The 18,916-nt window shown below is 46.6% G+C and overlaps 1 protein-coding gene across 6 annotated transcripts in view; it reads left to right on the top strand.

Annotated features, from left to right (window-relative positions):
* Positions 1 to 18,916, top strand: part of LOC137412320 (FERM domain-containing protein 6) — a 125,953-nt gene that overhangs the window by 55,622 nt on the left and 51,415 nt on the right. For all 6 annotated transcript variants that reach the window (XR_010981469.2, XR_010981470.2, XM_078784064.1 and 3 more), the window contains 4 exons: positions 5,664 to 5,743; positions 10,233 to 10,306; positions 12,811 to 12,997; positions 14,582 to 14,737. Coding sequence is in view for 4 of the 6 variants with exons in the window: in XM_078784064.1 (XP_078640190.1) it covers positions 5,664 to 5,743; positions 10,233 to 10,306; positions 12,811 to 12,997; positions 14,582 to 14,737 (497 nt within the window). In the remaining 2 variants the exon portion in view is untranslated. The remainder of the gene's footprint in view (positions 1 to 5,663; positions 5,744 to 10,232; positions 10,307 to 12,810; positions 12,998 to 14,581; positions 14,738 to 18,916) is intronic.

Here is an 18,916-nt window from a genome sequence, read left to right as displayed (position 1 = left end):
CATTTATACCTGGGTCAGGAATAAAACCCAGTCTAGATAGCGTAGAGGTGAGTGTGTGTATGTCTCGGCCATCCCATCCCAATCTCTTTATTAGTTTGCATAAACCAAGGAAAGGGACAAAAAATAAATAGGATGTCTAGTTTATGCAATCTGGAAAGGAGAAAGCTTGAGCAAAGCTTTGACATAACAGACTACCATGAAAGACTGCTCGGAGGTTAAAGATTTTATAAAAGACCGCTGTGACACCTGCTCAAACATGTTGAATGGTGAAGCTTGATGAGCGAAGAGCAAAGCAATCAAAGGTGCTCTCAAGAGAAAATTAATATGACATCATTCCTTCCGGCCTCGGACACTGTCATCCACCTGGTCATGAAATGGTCACAGAAACTGAGGGGAGATGATATGGAAGGAATTATGAAAATACAATAAAATAAACAACTTTCTGAGGGTTAAAAACACATCTGCTATAACCTGGGATGCCGGAGTGGAAGGGTTGCGATGGACATTGCAAAAAAAAAACTGTGTAGAAATTTCACACAGCGCAATAGCTCCACAGTACACAAAAGTACAAATTGTCCAGAATTCTATAGAACATTATTTAGTGGAGTGGAGTGGAGTGGAGTGGGGAGAGAGGAATTGCCCCCCCCCCACCTTTGGCCAGGTGGGGCAGGAGGGGGACCAAGTGTCTTGTCTGATGACATTGCTGAACTAAGTGTAAGACGTTTCTAGAATGCATCATACCCTTTGACTACCAATAATCTTGTCCTCTCAACACTTCAGGATTATCTGGGAGGTAGACCTCAAAATTTCCTCAAAATGCTTAGCTGGTTCCAATTTTTCCTGTATTTAGTCAATCATTACTGCGACAAGACACGACACATATCCTGGCAGCAAATGATGCTACCTCACACACATTCAGCTGCCATAAAGCCACATACAATATGCTATGATAGTGATAGTGATGTGCAGCACAGCCCGCTAATTGATATGATTGACCATTCTCGGTGTCGCAATTAAATGAAACGATCTCTCCACACGTGTGTGCTATCACCTTTTGGGACCTTTTGATGTGCATCCTTTCTTTGAGTAATTGACCACAGTGAACTGCCTGCACAGGCGCTTATAGGGTTAATTACTCCCATAAAACGCACCACATATGACTCGATTGATATTTTATCTAGAAAAGATAAGGTCTGTGAGTTTTAAAATATAAAAAGTATTAAGACATTGCTAGAAAACTGCCACATAAAGACTCCTTTACTGAGTCACCATAACGTATAGACTCCTTTACTGAGTCACCCTAACATATAGACTCCTTTACTGAGTCACCATAACGTATAGACTCCTTTACTGAGTCACCCTAACATATAGACTCCTTTACTGAGTCACCATAACGTAAAGACTATTTTACTGAGTCACCATAACGTAAAGACTCCTTTACTGAAGCACCATAACGTATAGACTCCTTTACTGAGTCACCATAACGTAAAGACTATTTTACTGAGTCACCATAACGTAAAGACTATTTTACTGAGTCACCATAACGTAAAGACTCCTTTACTGAAGCACCATAACGTATAGACTCCTTTACTGAGTCACCATAACGTAAAGACTATTTTACTGAGGCACCATAACGTATAGACTCCTTTACTGAGTCACCCTAACATATAGACTCCTTCATTGAGTCACCATAACGTAAAGACTATTTTACTGAGCACCATAACGTAAAGACTCCTTTACTGAGTCACCATAACGTAAAGACTCCTTTACTGAATCACCATAACGTAAAGCCTCCTTTACTGAGTCACCATAACGTAAAGACTCCTTTACTGAGTCACCATAACGTAAAGACTCCTTTACTGAGTCACCATAACGTAAAGACTCCTTTACTGAGTCACCATAACGTAAAGACTCCTTTACTGAGTCACCATAATGTAAAGACTCCTTTACTGAGTCACCATAACGTAAAGACTCCTTTACTGAGTCACAATAACGTAAAGACTCTTTTACTGAGTCACCATAACGTAAAGACTCCTTTACTGAGTCACCATAACGTAAAGACTCTTTTACTGAGTCACCATAACGTAAAGACTCCTTTATTGAGTCACCCTCGCTCACTTTCCCCCCCCTCCCCCCCTTCCCACGCCTCCTCCCCCCAAGCCCTCCCCCTCCCACACATCTCCCTGCTCTCAAATGTTGTGTTTGTGTGCTTCCCCTTCTCTCCCCATCTTGTCTTCCGCTCCCTCTTTTTATATATTTTGTTTGTCTGGTTGATTTGTTTGTGAAGTAAATGTTAGCTCTTTCACGAGCCTCGATTCATTATACCAAAAAAAAAAAAAAATCCCTAACATATAGACTCCTTTACTGAGTCACCCTAACGTACAGACTCCTTTACTGAGTCACCCTAACATAGACTCCTTTACTGAGTCACCCTAATGTACAGACTCCTTTACTGAGTCAACCTAACGTAGACTCCTTTACTGAGTCACCCTAACGTATAGACTCCTTTACTGAGTCACCCTAACGTCGACTCCTTTACTGAGTCACCTTAACGTAGACTCCTTTACTGAGTCACCCTAATGTATAGACTCCTTTACTGATTCACCCTAACATAGACCCCTTTACTGAGTCACCATAACGTAAAGACTATTTTACTGAGTCACCCTAACGTATAGACTCCTTTACTGAGTCACCCTAACGTATGGACTCCTTTACTGAGTCACCCTAACGTATAGACTCCTTTACTGAGTCACCCTAACGTATAGACTCCTTTACTAAGTCACCCTAACGTATAGACTCCTTTACTGAGTCACCATAACGTAAAGACTATTTTACTGAGTCACCCTAACGTATAGACTCCTTTACTGAGTCACCCTAACGTATGGACTCCTTTACTGAGTCACCCTAACGTATAGACCCCTTTACTGAGTCACCCTAACGTATAGACCCCTTTACTGAGTCACCCTAACGTATAGACCCCTTTACTAAGTCACCCTAACGTATAGACCCCTTTACTGAGTCACCCTAACGTATAGACTCCTTTACTAAGTCACCCTAACGTATAGACCCCTTTACTGAGTCACCATAACGTAAAGACTATTTTACTGAGTCACCCTAACGTATAGACTCCTTTACTGAGTCACCCTAACGTATGGACTCCTTTACTGAGTCACCCTAACGTATAGACCCCTTTACTGAGTCACCCTAACGTATAGACCCCTTTACTGAGTCACCCTAACGTATAGACCCCTTTACTAAGTCACCCTAACGTATAGACCCCTTTACTGAGTCACCCTAACGTATAGACTCCTTTACCGAGTCACCGTTTACCGAAAACAAGCATTATGTTTGTGCGTTCGGCTCTCTATCCATCTGTTCTTGCGTCTGTGACATCAATTTTGTTACTGCGCTAACTTGTGAACCAGTGATGGGATGTTGACCAAACTTTGTATAAGTAATATTATGATGAAAAGATAAACCAATTAGATTTTGGCGTCAAAGGTCAAGGTCAAAGGTGAGGTCATGTGCTTGAGAGCAAACACTTGAGAACAGCTGAAGGGATTTAATTCAAATTTGGTTCAAGTATGTATAATGATTTAATAATGCGAGTGGAGGCATATCGGTCGATGCGCGACGTCGAAGAGTTCCGTTGTCGTTTATTGGATGTTCGGGTGTATCCATGTCCTTGCTCATTAATGAGGATGCTTAGTGGGTCCAGGGCCAGGCAAAACAGGAGGGGGGGAAAGGCTATAATCCTGGAAGGTTACGTGACATATCTTCACTCTTGGTATTTCGATTTTTCCTTCTGAGTTCTGTAATATCAATGTGGTGTTCTGAAGCTCCATTGCTTTCTCTATCAGTTTGATTATTTGGGGATTGATCCTGTACAATTGCATGCATTTTATCATGCATGAATGTGGGGTACCATGAAAAGCTTTTTGTAGTCTTTCCAAGCTGTGGACAATTTGCTTCTTCTCGTTTTACAGTTTTTGAGTATGGCCTTGTTTAGTAGTAGCTGGTAGATTGTTTCATAGCATCCTGTGGTACATGCTTTCTGTTCTAGATCTTGGCCTCCTCGTTGTGTTTGGTGGGGGTATGCATATGTACTACATGACCAAAAGTATGTGGACACCCGAACATCAAACATCTCATTCCAAAATCATGGGCATTAATATGGAGTTGGTCCCCCATTTGCTGCTATACCAGCCTCTACTCTTCTGGGAAGGCTTTCCACGAGATGTTGGAACATTGCTGCAGGAAATTTGCTTCCATTCAGCTACAAGATCATTAATGAGGCCTGGCTCGCAGACGGTGATCCAATTCATTCCAAAGGTGTACGACAGGGTTGAGGTCAGGGCTCTGTGCAGACCATTCAAGTTCTTCCACACCAATCTTGACAAACCACTATGGACCTCGCTTTGTGCATGGGGCATTGTCATGCTGAAACAGGAAAGGGCCTTCCCCAAACTGTTGCCACAGGTTGGAAGCACACAATCGTCTAGAATGTCATTGTATGCTGTAGCATTAAGATTTCTCTTCACTAGAACTAAGGGGCCGAGCCCGAACCATGAAAAACAGCACCAGACCATTATTCCACTGTTCCAGAGTCCAATGGCGGCGAGCTTTACACCACTCTAGCCGACGCTTGACATTGGGCATGGTGATCTTAAGCTTGTGTGCGGCTGCTCGGCCATGGAAACCCATTTCAGGAAGTTCCCGATGAACAGTTGTTGTGCTGCCGTTGCTTCCAGAGGCAGTCTGGATCTTCGTATTGAGTGTTGCAACCGAGGACAGAAGATTTTTTTTACGCGCTTCAGCACTTGGCGGTCCTGTTCTGCGGACTTGTGTGGCCTACCACTTCGCGGCTGAGCTGTTGTTGCTCCTAGACATTTCCACTTCACAATAACAGCACTTGCAGTTGACCGGGGCAGCTCTAGCAGGGCAGAAATTTCATGAACTGACTTGTTGGAAAGTTGGCATCCTATGACGGTGCCACGTTGAAAGTCACTGAGCTCTTTAGGATGGCCCATTCTACTGCCAATGTTTGTCTATAGAGATTGCATGGCTGTATGCTTGATTATATATATACCTGACAGCAATGGGTGTGGCTGAAATAGCCGAATCCACTATTTAGAAGGGGTGTCCGCATACTTTTGGTGATGTAGTGTATGTACAGTATGGATATACTGTATACGTATATATGTTAAATAACATAAGAGTTCACAACCACAAATCTCTCCGTGTTTAAAGTGTTAACATGAAACAAACACGTCACACTAGATTCAAATGTGCAATTTTAACAATGCCATGTTTCGTCCGTCTCAAAAACCTTTTGTCTATCCTGCCATTGTTGTCCGCTTTCGTGGGGTTGTTTATTTCTCCATAGTGTTTGTGATAATCTTGTGATTTAAAATCCCGGGAGCTGTTAACATGGCTTTGCACACACTCTCCCCACACTCGTGTTTCGTCCATTCATCAGTTTCCGAGCTGTGAGCAGAAACAGCCTCGTCAGAGACCGAACAACCTTGTCTACATAGTACGTCCAACTTTTCATGAGGCTGCTTATGTTGGCAATTCCTTTCCCAGAATGTGCAAACTCAACCAAAAGTGATGCCTGAGAACACCGCACAAACATACAACTGTTAATGGACACTGTGTTGCAGACAATGAGCATATCTTCATGGATATGAATGAACGGCTCATCAGATATTGTCCAAAAGAATGGAGGAAAGAGAACAGCAAGGTATGCAGAGGACCTTATCTATGCACATCCCAGATGGATGTTCTTGGCTACATCAATGGTATCGTAATTGTATACTCCTATCCAAAGTGATTACCTCCACCACCAAAGGTGGATGGAAGTTATGTTTTCACCCCTGCCTCTGTTTGTTGATCCGTTTGTCTGTTTGTTTGTGAACAAGATATCTTAAACCGTTGTGGACGGATTCGGACAAAATTTGGCAGAGATGTAGCGTATGTGACAAGGACGAAATGATTAGATTTCGGTGAAGATTCGGATCCGGCTACTAGAATTTTAAAAGTGTTTCTTCACCAATGGGACAAAACCAACATAGAGCAGGATATCTCGATGTTGTGGACGGATTTCGACGAAACGTTGTGGACAGGTTGTGTGTGTGACGAGGAAGAATCGATTCAATTTCGGTGAAGATCTGAATATGGATTCGGATATGAGAATTATTTAATTTTTAAAGTGAAATCTTCACCATTGGGTGATAGGGCTCAAACCAACATATAGCAGGATATCTCAAAATGTTATTGACGGATTTGGACGAAACGTTGTGGGCAGGTTGTGTGTGTTGCAAGGAAGAATCGATTCAATTTCGGTGAAGATCTGAATATGGATTCGGATATGAGAATTATTTAATTTTTAAAGTGAAATCTTCACCATTAGGTGATAGGGCTCAAACCAACATAGAGCAGGATATCTCAAAATGTTATTGACGGATTTGGACGAAACTTTGTGGGCAGGTTGTGTGTGTTACAAGGAAGAATCGATTCAATTTTGGTGAAGATCTGAATATGGATTCGGATATGAGAATTATTTAATTTTAAAGTGAAATCTTCACCGTTGAGTGATTGGGCTAAACCAACATAGAGCAGGATATCTCGATGTTGTGGACGGATTTCGACGAAACGTTGTGGACAGGTTGTGTGTGTTACAAGGAAGAATCGATTCAATTTTGGTGAAGATCCGTATGCAGATCCGGCTCGTATAATTTTTAAAAGGGATTCTTCACCATTGCGAGTTCGGGCCAAAAACGATACAAAGCAGGAGATCCCAAAAAGTTGTGGACGGATAATTTTGATTAAATGTAATTCTGTGTTGTGATTTTCTGGTCTACACTGGGATACAAAATGTGAACTGTTCACCTGGCGGAGGTATGCTCTCCACTGAGTGCTGTTCTAGTTTAATATTTGTGACACCATTAAAGTCAGTTTTACAGGATTAATTAATCACACTGCACCTGACGAGCAGGTAAAGTACGGAGTGACCTCACGGGGTCATTTTGACCTCACATAAAATTCTGATTTCGGATTTCTCAATCGCTGAGGTATTTTAACACACGACCAAAACAGATTTGGCGAAATTCCGACGATTTTTGATGAAAATATAACATTTGTGTATGCATTTCAGCAAAGTAAAGTGTGTGCCGTGTCAGCATTTTTAAAATTGAAACGTGGCTCATTGTAAATAACTCCATATGGGGAATAGGTGTTGTTAACGATGACGTCATTGGTGCCATAATTATGACGTCATAATTCGACAGGGACAACGCTTAGTCTGATCAGTTTGAAATTTATTGAGCATGATCTATGCAACAATTATTTAGAGAATATGAATTTATGATGTTATTGCTCACGTAGTCTGGCAGTCATATTGGATCAAAAAAAAAAAGAAACGTTCAAAAATAGAAGAGTTGGCTCACACCAAGTTGACTGCGCAGGGTAAGTATTCTATGAATACCATCTAGTTATTATAGTAAATCTAATCGTAACACAAATCCCTTTGTAGTGACTGCAATGTTACTGGAGGTAAATATATATCTTATATATATTAAAGGTAGCGGAAGTTTTGTGTCCGGTCGTCATGCTACATCATTACGTATATGATGTCATTACGGCGTAAACACCCGCTCATTCGGGAATGGCAGGAAAGGTAATTCCTCTTTGGGGTATATAGATTACAGTCGATCTATGGTCTCAAGAACATTGGATGTGTGTTCATTTACCAAGTTTCTTGTGGAGAGATCGCCAAGTGGTTTAAACATTCGAGCAAGCACTCCATTCAAAACCGGTAAGGAACGGCTGGCTTGGCAAGCACTAGCTAGCTGCTTGGTAAAGGAGCACACCTCCAACCCTTGTAGGGTATATAGATTGCAGTAGATCTTCGCTCAGTTCTGTAAGTAAAACTTACCTCACGGATGTCGGGATTCCTCCAAATTTCTTTGTTTAATGTTATAAACAGCATTAGCGACTGTTTAAAAAGCTGATCATACGTGTTTGTGGTTTATAATATCTTAGAAGCCCGGCTGCGCCACTGTTAGACTTTCGGTCTTGTTTTCTTTGATCTAATGCCCAGTCGGCATAAAATTATATATATATATATATATATATATATATATATATTGTATATTATATATATATATATGACTCCATGGTAAGATCTCCAACCTTTAATTGAACAAACAATGACTCAACGTTTCGATTAACAACATGGGACAAAGCCACACGCCTCCGTTAATCTTCCTCAAGAGTGATAAAATCATCTCAACATCCCCTTATATGCAAGTGGGCGGGGTATATGCAAAGTGGGGTGGGCAAAGCTAGACAGCCAATGAAACCGTATCACACCGCTCTCGTGAACTGAGAACGTTACTGACCAAATTCAAAAATCAACCGCATATTAACGGTTCAAAATAATCCTGTAAGCAATGCTGGATTATAACTCAAGTGTTTAGAAAATCAGGAACAATCATTACATTTAATTAAAAGTTAAACTTGTAAACAATTAAATTGTAAATTAAATTAAAACTGTAAATATATTAAAGCAAAAATTTTTAAGATTAAATAAAATTGCCATAATATCAAGATCATCACATGTGGCCCTATGCGGTAAAGGGGAATGCGGGAAGGGGGGGGGGGGGTTATAGGGTGGGATAAAATGTGGGGGGGGGGGGGGAACCAGAGGGGGGGGGTTTGAGAGAGAGGTGGTTTGGAGGAAGAGGGAGGAGGGGAGGGGGAGGGGGGAAAATTCGGTGGTGCACACCCTCTCAAAAAGAGCACGTGAGTTACCATCTACCTTTGAAGACAAGATGAGTGAGGTGGACCATCTCCAAAATGTGTTAAGGGCAAATGGTTATCCTGACAGCTTGCTACCCAACAGGAAAACGATAAGGGCTTCCCCACACAACAGGCTGAGACCGAGAGAACAACCAAAGGGTTTGTGTGTTCTGCCTTTTGTACCGGGGGTTTCACAGAGGGTCGGCAGAATTTTGAAATCGGCAGGAGTGAGGGTTAGTTTCACACCGGTTTTCACCCTTCGCCAAGCTCTTATGAGGGTCAAGGACAAGCTTCCGAGGAAGGATAGGTCAGGGGTGGTATACGTGGTGCCCTGTGGTTGTGGAGCTGAGTATGTGGGTGAAACCGGGAGGACCTTAGGTCAACGTATTGCTGAACACCAAAAAGCATTTGAATGTAATTATCCCAGCAGATCTGCTATTGCCAAACACGGCCTGAAGGAAGGCCACACACCTTTATGGGAAAGGGTTAATATTTTGGGTTCCACACCCAACAGAAACAGAAGACGTGTTTTGGAGGCTTGGCACACAGAAGAAACTGTTATCTCGATCACACAAGAGGTAGTTGACTTACCGGTAGCTTTTGACCCACTCTTGTGTAAACGAAGCAGGCATTCCGTACTTTGAACAACGAGTCCACATAATATGTCACACAAGGTTTTTATTCGGGCAATTTGCCCCCTCCCCCTCCCCCCCTCCCCCTCCCTCCAAACCACCCCTCTCCGAAACCCCCCCTCTACTTCCAACCCACCCACCCCCACACCCCCCCTCTGGTTCCCCCCCACATTTTATCCCACCCTATAACCCCCCCCCCCCCCTTCCCGCATTCCCCTTTACCGCATAGGGCCACATGTGATGATCTTGATATTATGGCAATTTTATTTTATCTTAAAAATTTTTGCTTTAATATATTTACAGTTTTAATTTAATTTACAATTTAATTGTTTACAAGTTTAACTTTTAATTAAATGTAATGATTGTTCCTGATTTTCTAAACACTTGCGTTATAATCCAGCATTGCTTACAGGATTATTTTGAGCCGTTAATATGCGGTTGATTTTTGAATTTGGTCAGTAACGTCTCCGTTCACGAGAGCGGTGTGATACGGTTTCATTGGCTGTCCAGCTTTGCCCACCCCACATTGCATATACCCCGCCCACTTTGCATATAAGGGGATGTTGAGATGATTTTATCACTCTTGAGGAAGATTAACGGAGGCGTGTGGCTTTGTCCCATGTTGTTAATCGAAACGTTGAGTCATTGTTTGTTCAATTAAAGGTTGGAGATCTTACCATGGAGTCATTTGGATTTACTCCCAACCGCAAATCTTTGCATATATATATATACTGTTCAAGTGGTACATCGTTTAGGTGTTCTCAGAATGGATTTAAAAGTTTTCTTTTTTGTCGGCAGGGCACAGAGTTCCGGCTTCCACTCACCATCTTCTTCAAAGTTCAGTTTTATGTGGAAAACGGTCACCTGATAAAGTACGGTAATGTTGTTACAAATAGACCATAATAGAGTTTGATTGCTTTGCTTTTCAGACTTTCCTGTGTGGGAAAACAATGACTTATTTAAAATAATCTTGTGCAATGCATTGTCATGTGCTTGAGGCTTCGCGACATTCCACAAGGCTCACTCGTATGACCACATTGCGGCCTGGATTCCGAGATTATGGAGAAAACTGGCCGTTCAACCAAATCAAAGGGGGCGCAAAGCGCCCCTCCCTGTATGTAAGGGATCGTTTCTCTGTGTGCAGCTTTAACATGGGGACTGAAAATACGTTTCTCGGCTTCCACTGGACGAGATCGTCTGCAAATTTCAGAAGTAAATACTTTGTACGTTGAGGTAATATGTTCCAAATTTCAGCAACGTCCATTTCCGCATTCTTGAGTTTTATTTAGAAAACCCTCGAAGTCTGTCTGTCTGTCCGTCCGCCCAAAATGTGTTGGTGCTTATATCTCAAGGGCGATACATTGAAACTAGCTGAAACTTGGAATATACATCGGCCAATAGATCTAGTTAATGGCTTTCAAAACAAATTCCACCTTGGTGCCATAGTTTTTGCTTTAAAATTAAATTATATATAAATATACATATATACACACTTTATACATCTTTACAAATATTATTACACAAATCTAATGTGCTGGCCTAATGGATAAAGCATCAGACTCCCAAGTTGGAGATTGTGGGTTCAAATCCCGTCTGGTTGAATTTTTTTTCCCCCCTTACTTTTTCAAGTCTTACATCGTCTTGGATAAATTCTTGTACGATGAACAAATGCATTTTGTTTGTATTTAAAATGTATCTTGTGGAAAATTCCAGGAGCATAGAAAAGGCCCCTTTATATGGGATGTGCCATGTGGCAAACCATAGAAAAGAAGGGACACAATGGTCCTTTGAAGAGGTTTCCTTGTTTCAGGACTAGGTGAAGGTTTAGCCAGTTTTCCTCTTCTTTTTCTCTGCAGTCCTTCACATTTAATGCCTCTCAGCCTTGTTTCGGGCAAATTTCCATTATATATATATATATATTTACCAGGACATGAGTTGACTGGATAAACCAACAGATTAAACGTGATTGATTTGAACCTGCGACCCCAGCATCATGATCTTTGTGCTCGTTTGGGAATGGCAAATGGTTAACTCGAATACATATTGTTACATTTGTGGGTGTAGGTGATGAAATACCATAGCGGATATAGAACTGTGTTGGGTAGCATGGACCACATACGAGTAGGAAGCCATCTCAATGTATTTAAGTAGAAAAACTGAGCTTAAGACTTTACGTGTCTTCACATGGGGGGAGGAGCTTGTATTATGTAGATGGGGTTAAGATTAGTTTACCCGGTATGTGATTGCTCCTTGTGATTTTTCCCTGTGGTTTTACAATTATAACAAGCCGGCCATGAAACCCCACATCTTTAACCAACTACAACGATACCAACCGACATAACTGCAACAGAAACCCGAACTTCCCGAGCAGAGCTGGACGTTCTCGATAGACAATTAACCCCACCCACCAATCGAGAAAGGAAAAAGGCCACGCCCCAAAGTTCGTCATTGGTCGAGCCCAACCATGGGGCAATTCAGTGGAACTCGGCGATTGGTTGGCGTTACGTCAGAGCTAGAAGGTTCGAGGAAGAGAAGAAGAAGAAGAATCGCTTTCTCTCTCTCGTGCTGGCTTCTGTGCCGGTCGGTCGCTTTTGTCTCGGGTGGCTCTCTGCTGCTGCTTGCTCATGTGCTGGAACAGGACGCTAGCCATTGTTTGTTCGGCTGGGTCATGGGGTTTGTGTGCTTTGGAGGAGAGGGAAAGAGGAAGAAGAGCGCGCCTCTTGGGTTTCTCTCAGGAGGATTTATCTCGGGTTTTTGCTCGAACAAGAAGGGGGCCATCTTGTCATTCGTGAGCTGGTCGTGTGGGTCTCACAAAGGAGCTTTGGACTGCGTTGGTAGTGTTTCGGCGACTTTTGAGCTTGTGGTGGGCTCAAGGCCGTGCTGTTCGCCACCAGGACGAGCAGGGCCAATCTCAAAGGCGGCCGTCTGGCTGCTTGCTTCGCGCGTGGGAGTTTGACGCGGGGTTTCAGCGCCATTGTCGGAGCGCTTCCCTCGCGAGTGATTACACCACGGCAACAACCATCAAGCTCCTAAAAGCCTCCTCGTCGAGAGCTGAGTACCAGCCGACTCAATAAAACATTTATTTTTATTTTATCTTTCCCCTTGTCTGTTTGTGTGTCTAAGTGAAGATGGCTTACCGTTGCGAATATTTAATTCACCTCAACATTTATTTTGACATTTTATTCTTTGCTTTAATTTAATTAAGTTAATTATTGTGCATTTCATTTGTTCTGCTGTTTATTTGTTCTGTGGGTTTTGGATAAAACCCGTGAGCTCTGTGCAGGTACGCACCACGCCGCTTCAGTCCCGCACGCGCCAAAAGAAATGTACCGCCAATTTTCGGCTTAAATACTCCTCTCCCTCCCCTCTTCCGCAGTGACAAACAAGCTCGACAGCATTACTACTGGCAGCTGAGGAAGCAGGTCCTGGCATCCTGCTGCCCCTTCAAGGAAGAGACTTACTTCCTGCTTGCTGCTTTTGCTCTGCAGGCTGATCTTGGAAACTTCCAAAAAGCATGGCACACCACGGCCTACTTTGATCCAAGGGCCTATTTTCCTACATGGGTATGAAAAGATTTGCAGTTGCTTTTATTTACATTTGCAAATCAACTTTTTATCATGAGGACAGTTGCCCTACAGGAAATAGACTTTGCTTGAAAATAAATAATTATTTATAGCCACTTGCTGCAATGACATGTGACTTGTAATAACCTCTTTTCCCCATATTTGTTTTTGCCATTTTTGAGAGGAAATCAATTTAATAGCAACAATATAAAACACGTTTTTCTTTTCATTTACTTGGATTAATCATCGTGCATGGAATAACTTATCCCTGCAAGCCCCTTTAAAGTGCAAATCTTCCATTGGTTTATGTTCTCAGTCTACAGATTGGAGGAGCCTGGTGTTGGCTTAGCGGTTAGGGTGCTGGCTTGGGATTGTAGGATCCTGGGTTCGAATCCCAGTCAATCGCTGAATTAATGCGAGGGGGGTTGACTCAGCCTGTCATGCTCTGTCATCCCCCCGAGGTTGGCAAATTGAGTACCAGCTCACTGGTAATTCACTGCGTGTCACAAGAGGCGACTAACAGGGCTGGCGACAGGAAGGGCATCCAACTGTAAAACATTGCTTCAAAAAGGGGACCCAGGTGCCCGAAAAAGGCCAATCCCTGCTCTGCGGGGGAAAATGGCCTCTAAAGGTGGTCTCTCTCTCTCTGTCTCTCCCTACAGATGTTTGGGTGCGTAATGCTTCTTTAAAGGCCCCAATTATAATTATTCACACCTTGTGGCGTCAGCTGGGTATCTTTTTGGCCCACGCTTTTCCATGGACTGGCAGGCCAGGCCTGACGTTCAACTGAAGGTGACAGGAATTTGTAATTTGTTCATGGTCGCAGAGATGAGTTGCCTACTCTTTGCAAAAGTGGGATCTCTTGCGTTCACCAACGACCATTGCTGGCTGACGGGACACCCATTTTAACATCAATCGGAGGGAAGGCTCACATTGAATAATCGGCCAAGCTGAAAAACACCAGGATGATCATTTTCGCCGAGATTCGAACTCAGGCTAGAGAGCTCCAGAGGTGCATGTGTGTGCATCTCGGCTATCCTGCCAGTATAAAACAAACAGACCACACATACAACTTTAGTGCAATTTCATCCATTCAAGACCTGGGAATATATAATTCCCTGAAGCCAATCGGACCATCTCAATCCATAAATAAATTCCTTTTTCACAAAGTTTAAAAAAATACATTTACAAGGTTAAAGCGATAATCTAAAGTCGTTTTTAAACAAATGAGCAATAGTCATGAAAAGACCAGCAAAGCTAGCAATGCCCACGGAACACTGGTTTATATCTTCTACGAGTACTTCAGATGCAATCTCTCACCCTGCATGGTGCTCTGTGGGTTTTCTTATATGGTAACCTATTAAACCTATTGGTTTAATTTGGTTAATCGGGGATTGGTTAATCGGGGATTAAGCATCCCCGATATCCGTTGCAATATGCGCTACCAAATTCGACCAGTCATTAAATTATACGCTTTGCTTTTTTTGCACAAGCTCTGCAAAGGTAAACATATCAGCATCTATGTTGCGCACAAGTTGTGAAACGTGTGGCTGTTACAGCATGTTCGGTGTGTGTGACGGGCAGGTGCTGACCAGGCGCAGTGCAGAGTACGTACTTCGTCATTTACCACCGATGCACCGCGAGCACTCCGGAATGAAGCCGTCCGAAGCTCGTCTGCACTACATCCGCTCCTCCTGGCAGCTTGATGACGTTCCTGTGCATTTCTATCGACTATTTCAGGTGAGATGCAGAAAACTACCATTTTAGAAATATGCTTCGGTAGTTTACCTTTGTGTGCTGCATGTGTGAACTGCGCTATGTTTCTAGTATATAATGAAGAGAAAATAAACCACCGCCACAGTTTGCTTTATGGAAACTGCAGCACAAGAATATTAAGTTTTATTTGAAAAATCAAATTTTATATAAACCCAGATCCACTTTATTGAAATACCGACTTCTTTCCTGGAAGTCCTAGCAGTGTCCATGTGTTTTATACTTCTCCCACCCCCGCCCTTCCCATGCCCACCCCCAAGCCTTCCCCCTCCTATCGATCTCCCGATGTCCCTGTTCTCTGTTGTACTTGTATGCTTCCCTCTCTCTCCCCATCTTGTCTCCCACTCCCTTTATTACATGTTTTATGTGTCCGTTTCTTTTTTTGTGATTGATGTTAGCTCTTGCACGAGCCTCGATCTTGTATACAAAAAAAACAAGAGAAAAATGACCACAGTGTGGTCACCAGCTGCGACGTGTGGAATCATGAGGATATCCGTTGCAATATGCGCTACCAAATTCGACCAGTCATTAAATTATACGCATGCACTAGCGTCTTTTTGTCTTTCAGTTCTGGTCTTGTCCTTTGTTTTGTGACGCAACATGCTTCATGAACTGATTACATATAATGTATGGACGTGAATGTTATTTCTGTTCTGTTTTGGTCTGAGGTAAATGTCCATGCAACCGTATTTCACCGGATAAGTGTGACCATATTCCAAGTCTCACACTGTGGTCGCTTCTTTGGTATTTCTCAATCCGCTGTATGTCTATTTGTATTGTGTACCTGCATACGCTGGGATTCTGCTGGTGGATTAAGCATCCCCGAGGCTCGGCCCCTGTGAAAATTGTTTTCAGGCATATATATATATATTGTGGCGGACACAAAAGCCCACTGGCGTGGTGACATCATTCCACGCACCAAGTGGGCGGTGGCCACGCCTGAGGAGTAGGCGTGGCCTCATGATATACACCGGGCGACCAGCCCGGAGCAGTTCAGTGTTACAGTGTGCTCTTACAATAAAGACGTTTATATGTTACCGCTTGTCCGCTTCCTCCTTGCTCACAAGCAGCGCGCGTAACGCCGCGCTTTACTGGTGACCCTCGACGTTGGATCTGCCGTAGCGATCCTTCCGAACACGACGCCATTGCAATGGCCAACGACAAGGCAATGGCGATTAAACTTCCCGAATTTTGGGAGGCCCAGGCCGAAGTCTGGTTCGTTCAAGCCGAAGCCCAATTTCAGCTTCGGCGCCTCACCAACGACGACCTGCGCTACTGCCATGTCGTCGCCTCCCTCGGGCCCGGCACGGCCGCTCGAGTTGTGTCCGTCCTTCGCCACCCACCGGACGGCCACAAGTACGAGGCACTCAAGCAGCTACTCCTAGCCACGTTCGGCCTCACGGACGACGCACGGGCCGACCGCCTCCTGGATCTCCCCGAGCTCGGTGAGACGCGCCCGTCGGTCCGAATGGACCATATGCTGTCGCTGTTGGGCGACGGAGCCCCCGGTTCGCTATTCCGGGCGCTTTTCCGGCGCCAACTTCCAGCGCAGGTTCGCCTCGCGTTGGCCGGGACCGAGCTAACGGAACCCCGAGCATTGGCAGCCGAGGCGGACAGGTACTTCGCCGCTTCGGACAGCTTCAGCGTGGCCGTCACGGCCCTCGACGCTGATGTTCAGCAGCATGTTCCACAGCATCAGCTTCTACAGCACGCTGATGTTCAGCAGCATGCTGATACGCACCTCGTGAACGCCGCCACGCCCCGCCCACCGCCGCGGCGAAAACCGCCACCGCGGGGAAACCCGCCAACTCCACCGGCCTGGTGGAGCCAGCCGCGCTCCTCCAGCTCCACCACCTGGTGCTGGTTCCATGCCAAGTTCGGCCACGAAGCTCGGCGGTGTCATCCGCCGTGCTCCTTCAACGGGTCGGGAAACGCCCGGGCCGGCGCTCAATAGTGGCGATGAGCGCCGGCCGTTCGAGCAGCCTGCTGTTCATAACGGACACCTTCTCCGGGCGCCGTTACCTGTGCGACACGGGAGCGCAGGTGAGTGTCATTCCCGCCGGCACGTCAGACAAGCACGCCGCGGGTGGGGGCCCCGCGCTGCTTGCCGCGAACGGGATGCCCATCCGTACGTACGGAAAACGCTGCCTCTCTCTGCGGTTTGGAGGGCAGGTTTTCCGATGGACGTTCGTCACCGCCGACGTGCCCATGGCACTGCTTGGCGCGGACTTCCTGTGCGCTAATGGGCTCCTGGTCGACGTCAAGCGCAGACGGCTTGTCCAGGCCGAGACGTTCAGCTCGCTCGCTTGTGCGTTGCCCAGCTCAACGAGCGGCTTGCCAAGCGGCTTGCCGAACGATTCGGTTCCGGCCACGTTGGTCTGTACGCTTCCGGCAGCGGACGCATTCACCCGCCTCCTCGCCGGCTTCCCGGCCCTCACGCGGCCCACCTTCTCGGCGGGGGCCGTCAAGCACGGGGTGGCCCATCACATCCCCACCGTCGGGCCACCGGTCTACGCCCGGGCACGCCGCCTCGAGCCGACGAAGCTGGCAGTGGCAAAAGCGGGGTTCGCTACCCTGGAGCGACTCGGCATCGTTCGGTGCTTGGGCGTCGCCGCTGCACATCGTGCCGAAGCCCGGCGGGGGATGGCGACCGTGCGGGGACTATCGCCGTCTCAATGATGCCACGACTCCCGACCGCTACCCCATCCCCCACATTCAGGACTTTTCCGCCCGTTTGGCGGGCAGGTCCTTCTTCTCGAAGGTGGACCTCATATGCGGCTACCATCAGGTCCCCGTCAGGCCGGAGGACGTCCCGAAGACGGCGGTCATCACGCCATTCGGACTCTTCGAGTTCCTGCGCATGCCCTTCGGTCTGAAGAATGTGGCTCAGGCGTTCCAGCGACTGATGGACAGCGTCCTGCGCGACTTGGATTTTGTCTACGTCTACCTGGACGATATCCTCGTCGCCCGTCAGGCCGGAGGACGTCCCGAAGACGGCGGTCATCACGCCATTCGGACCCTTCGAGTTCCTGCGCATGCCCTTCGGTCTGAAGAATGCGGCTCAGGCGTTCCAGCGACTGATGGACAGCATCCTGCGTGACTTGGATTTTGTCTACGTCTACCTGGACGATATCCTCGTCGCCAGCGCGTCCCGCGAAGAGCACCTACGCCACCTCCGCACGCTCTTCGAACGCCTGGGCCAGCATGGCCTGATTGTGAACCCCGCAAAGTGCCGGTTCGGCGCCGCCACAATCGATTTTCTGGGGCACCGTGTCACCAGGCACGGAGCCGTCCCCCTGCCGGCCAAGGTGGAGGCGGTGAAGGGGTTTCCGCGCCCCCGCACGATCAGAGGGCTGCAGGAGTTCCTGGGCATGGTGAACTTTTACCATCGGTTCCTGCCCCGTATCGCCCAGCTCCTGCGCCCCCTGCACGAAGCTCTCCGAGGTAAGCCGGGCAAAGGCGACGTTACCTGGACCGAGCAGATGGACACGGCGTTCACGGGCGCGAAGCTCGCCTTGGCTAACGCCACCATGCTTGCGCACCCGGCGCCCGATGCACCGATCGCCCTCACCACCGATGCCTCGGACTACGCGGTGGGCGCGGTGCACGAGCAATGGGTGCGTGGAGCTTGGCAACCGCTGGCGTTCTTTAGCCGGCAGCTTCGCCCGCCCGAACGCCGTTACAGTACCTTCGACCGCGAGTTGCTCGGACTTCACTTGGCGGTCAGGCACTTCCGCCATCTGCTCGAGGGCCGGGCGTTCACTGCCTTCGTCGACCACAAGCCGCTGATCTTCGCGATGGGCAAGGTCACCGAGCTGTGGTCGGCCCGGCAGCAGCGTCACCTCTCGGCCGTGTCCGAGAACACGACGGACATCCAGCACGTCGCGGGGAAGGACAACCCGGTGGCGGATTGCCTTTCCCGGGCCGTCGCCCACGCAGTCCACCTCGGCATCGACTATGCCCGGATGGCAGCGGACCAGGCCGCTGACCCCGACGTCCAGGCCTTGCGGACCGCCGTCACGGGCCTCCGCGTCACCGAGGTGCCGTTCGACGGCGCGGGCGCGGCCCTCTTGTGCGACGTCTCCCTCGGGCGTCCTCGCCCCATCGTGCCCGCGGGCTGGCAGCGCCAGGTGTTTGACGCCATCC

This window comes from Myxine glutinosa, chromosome 9 (genome assembly GCF_964187855.1).
Source record: "Myxine glutinosa chromosome 9, kmMyxGlut1.1, whole genome shotgun sequence".
NCBI lineage: Eukaryota > Metazoa > Chordata > Myxini > Myxiniformes > Myxinidae > Myxine > Myxine glutinosa.
The sequence above is the reverse complement of the archived record's forward strand: the minus strand, read 5'-3'. Positions and strand labels throughout refer to the sequence as shown.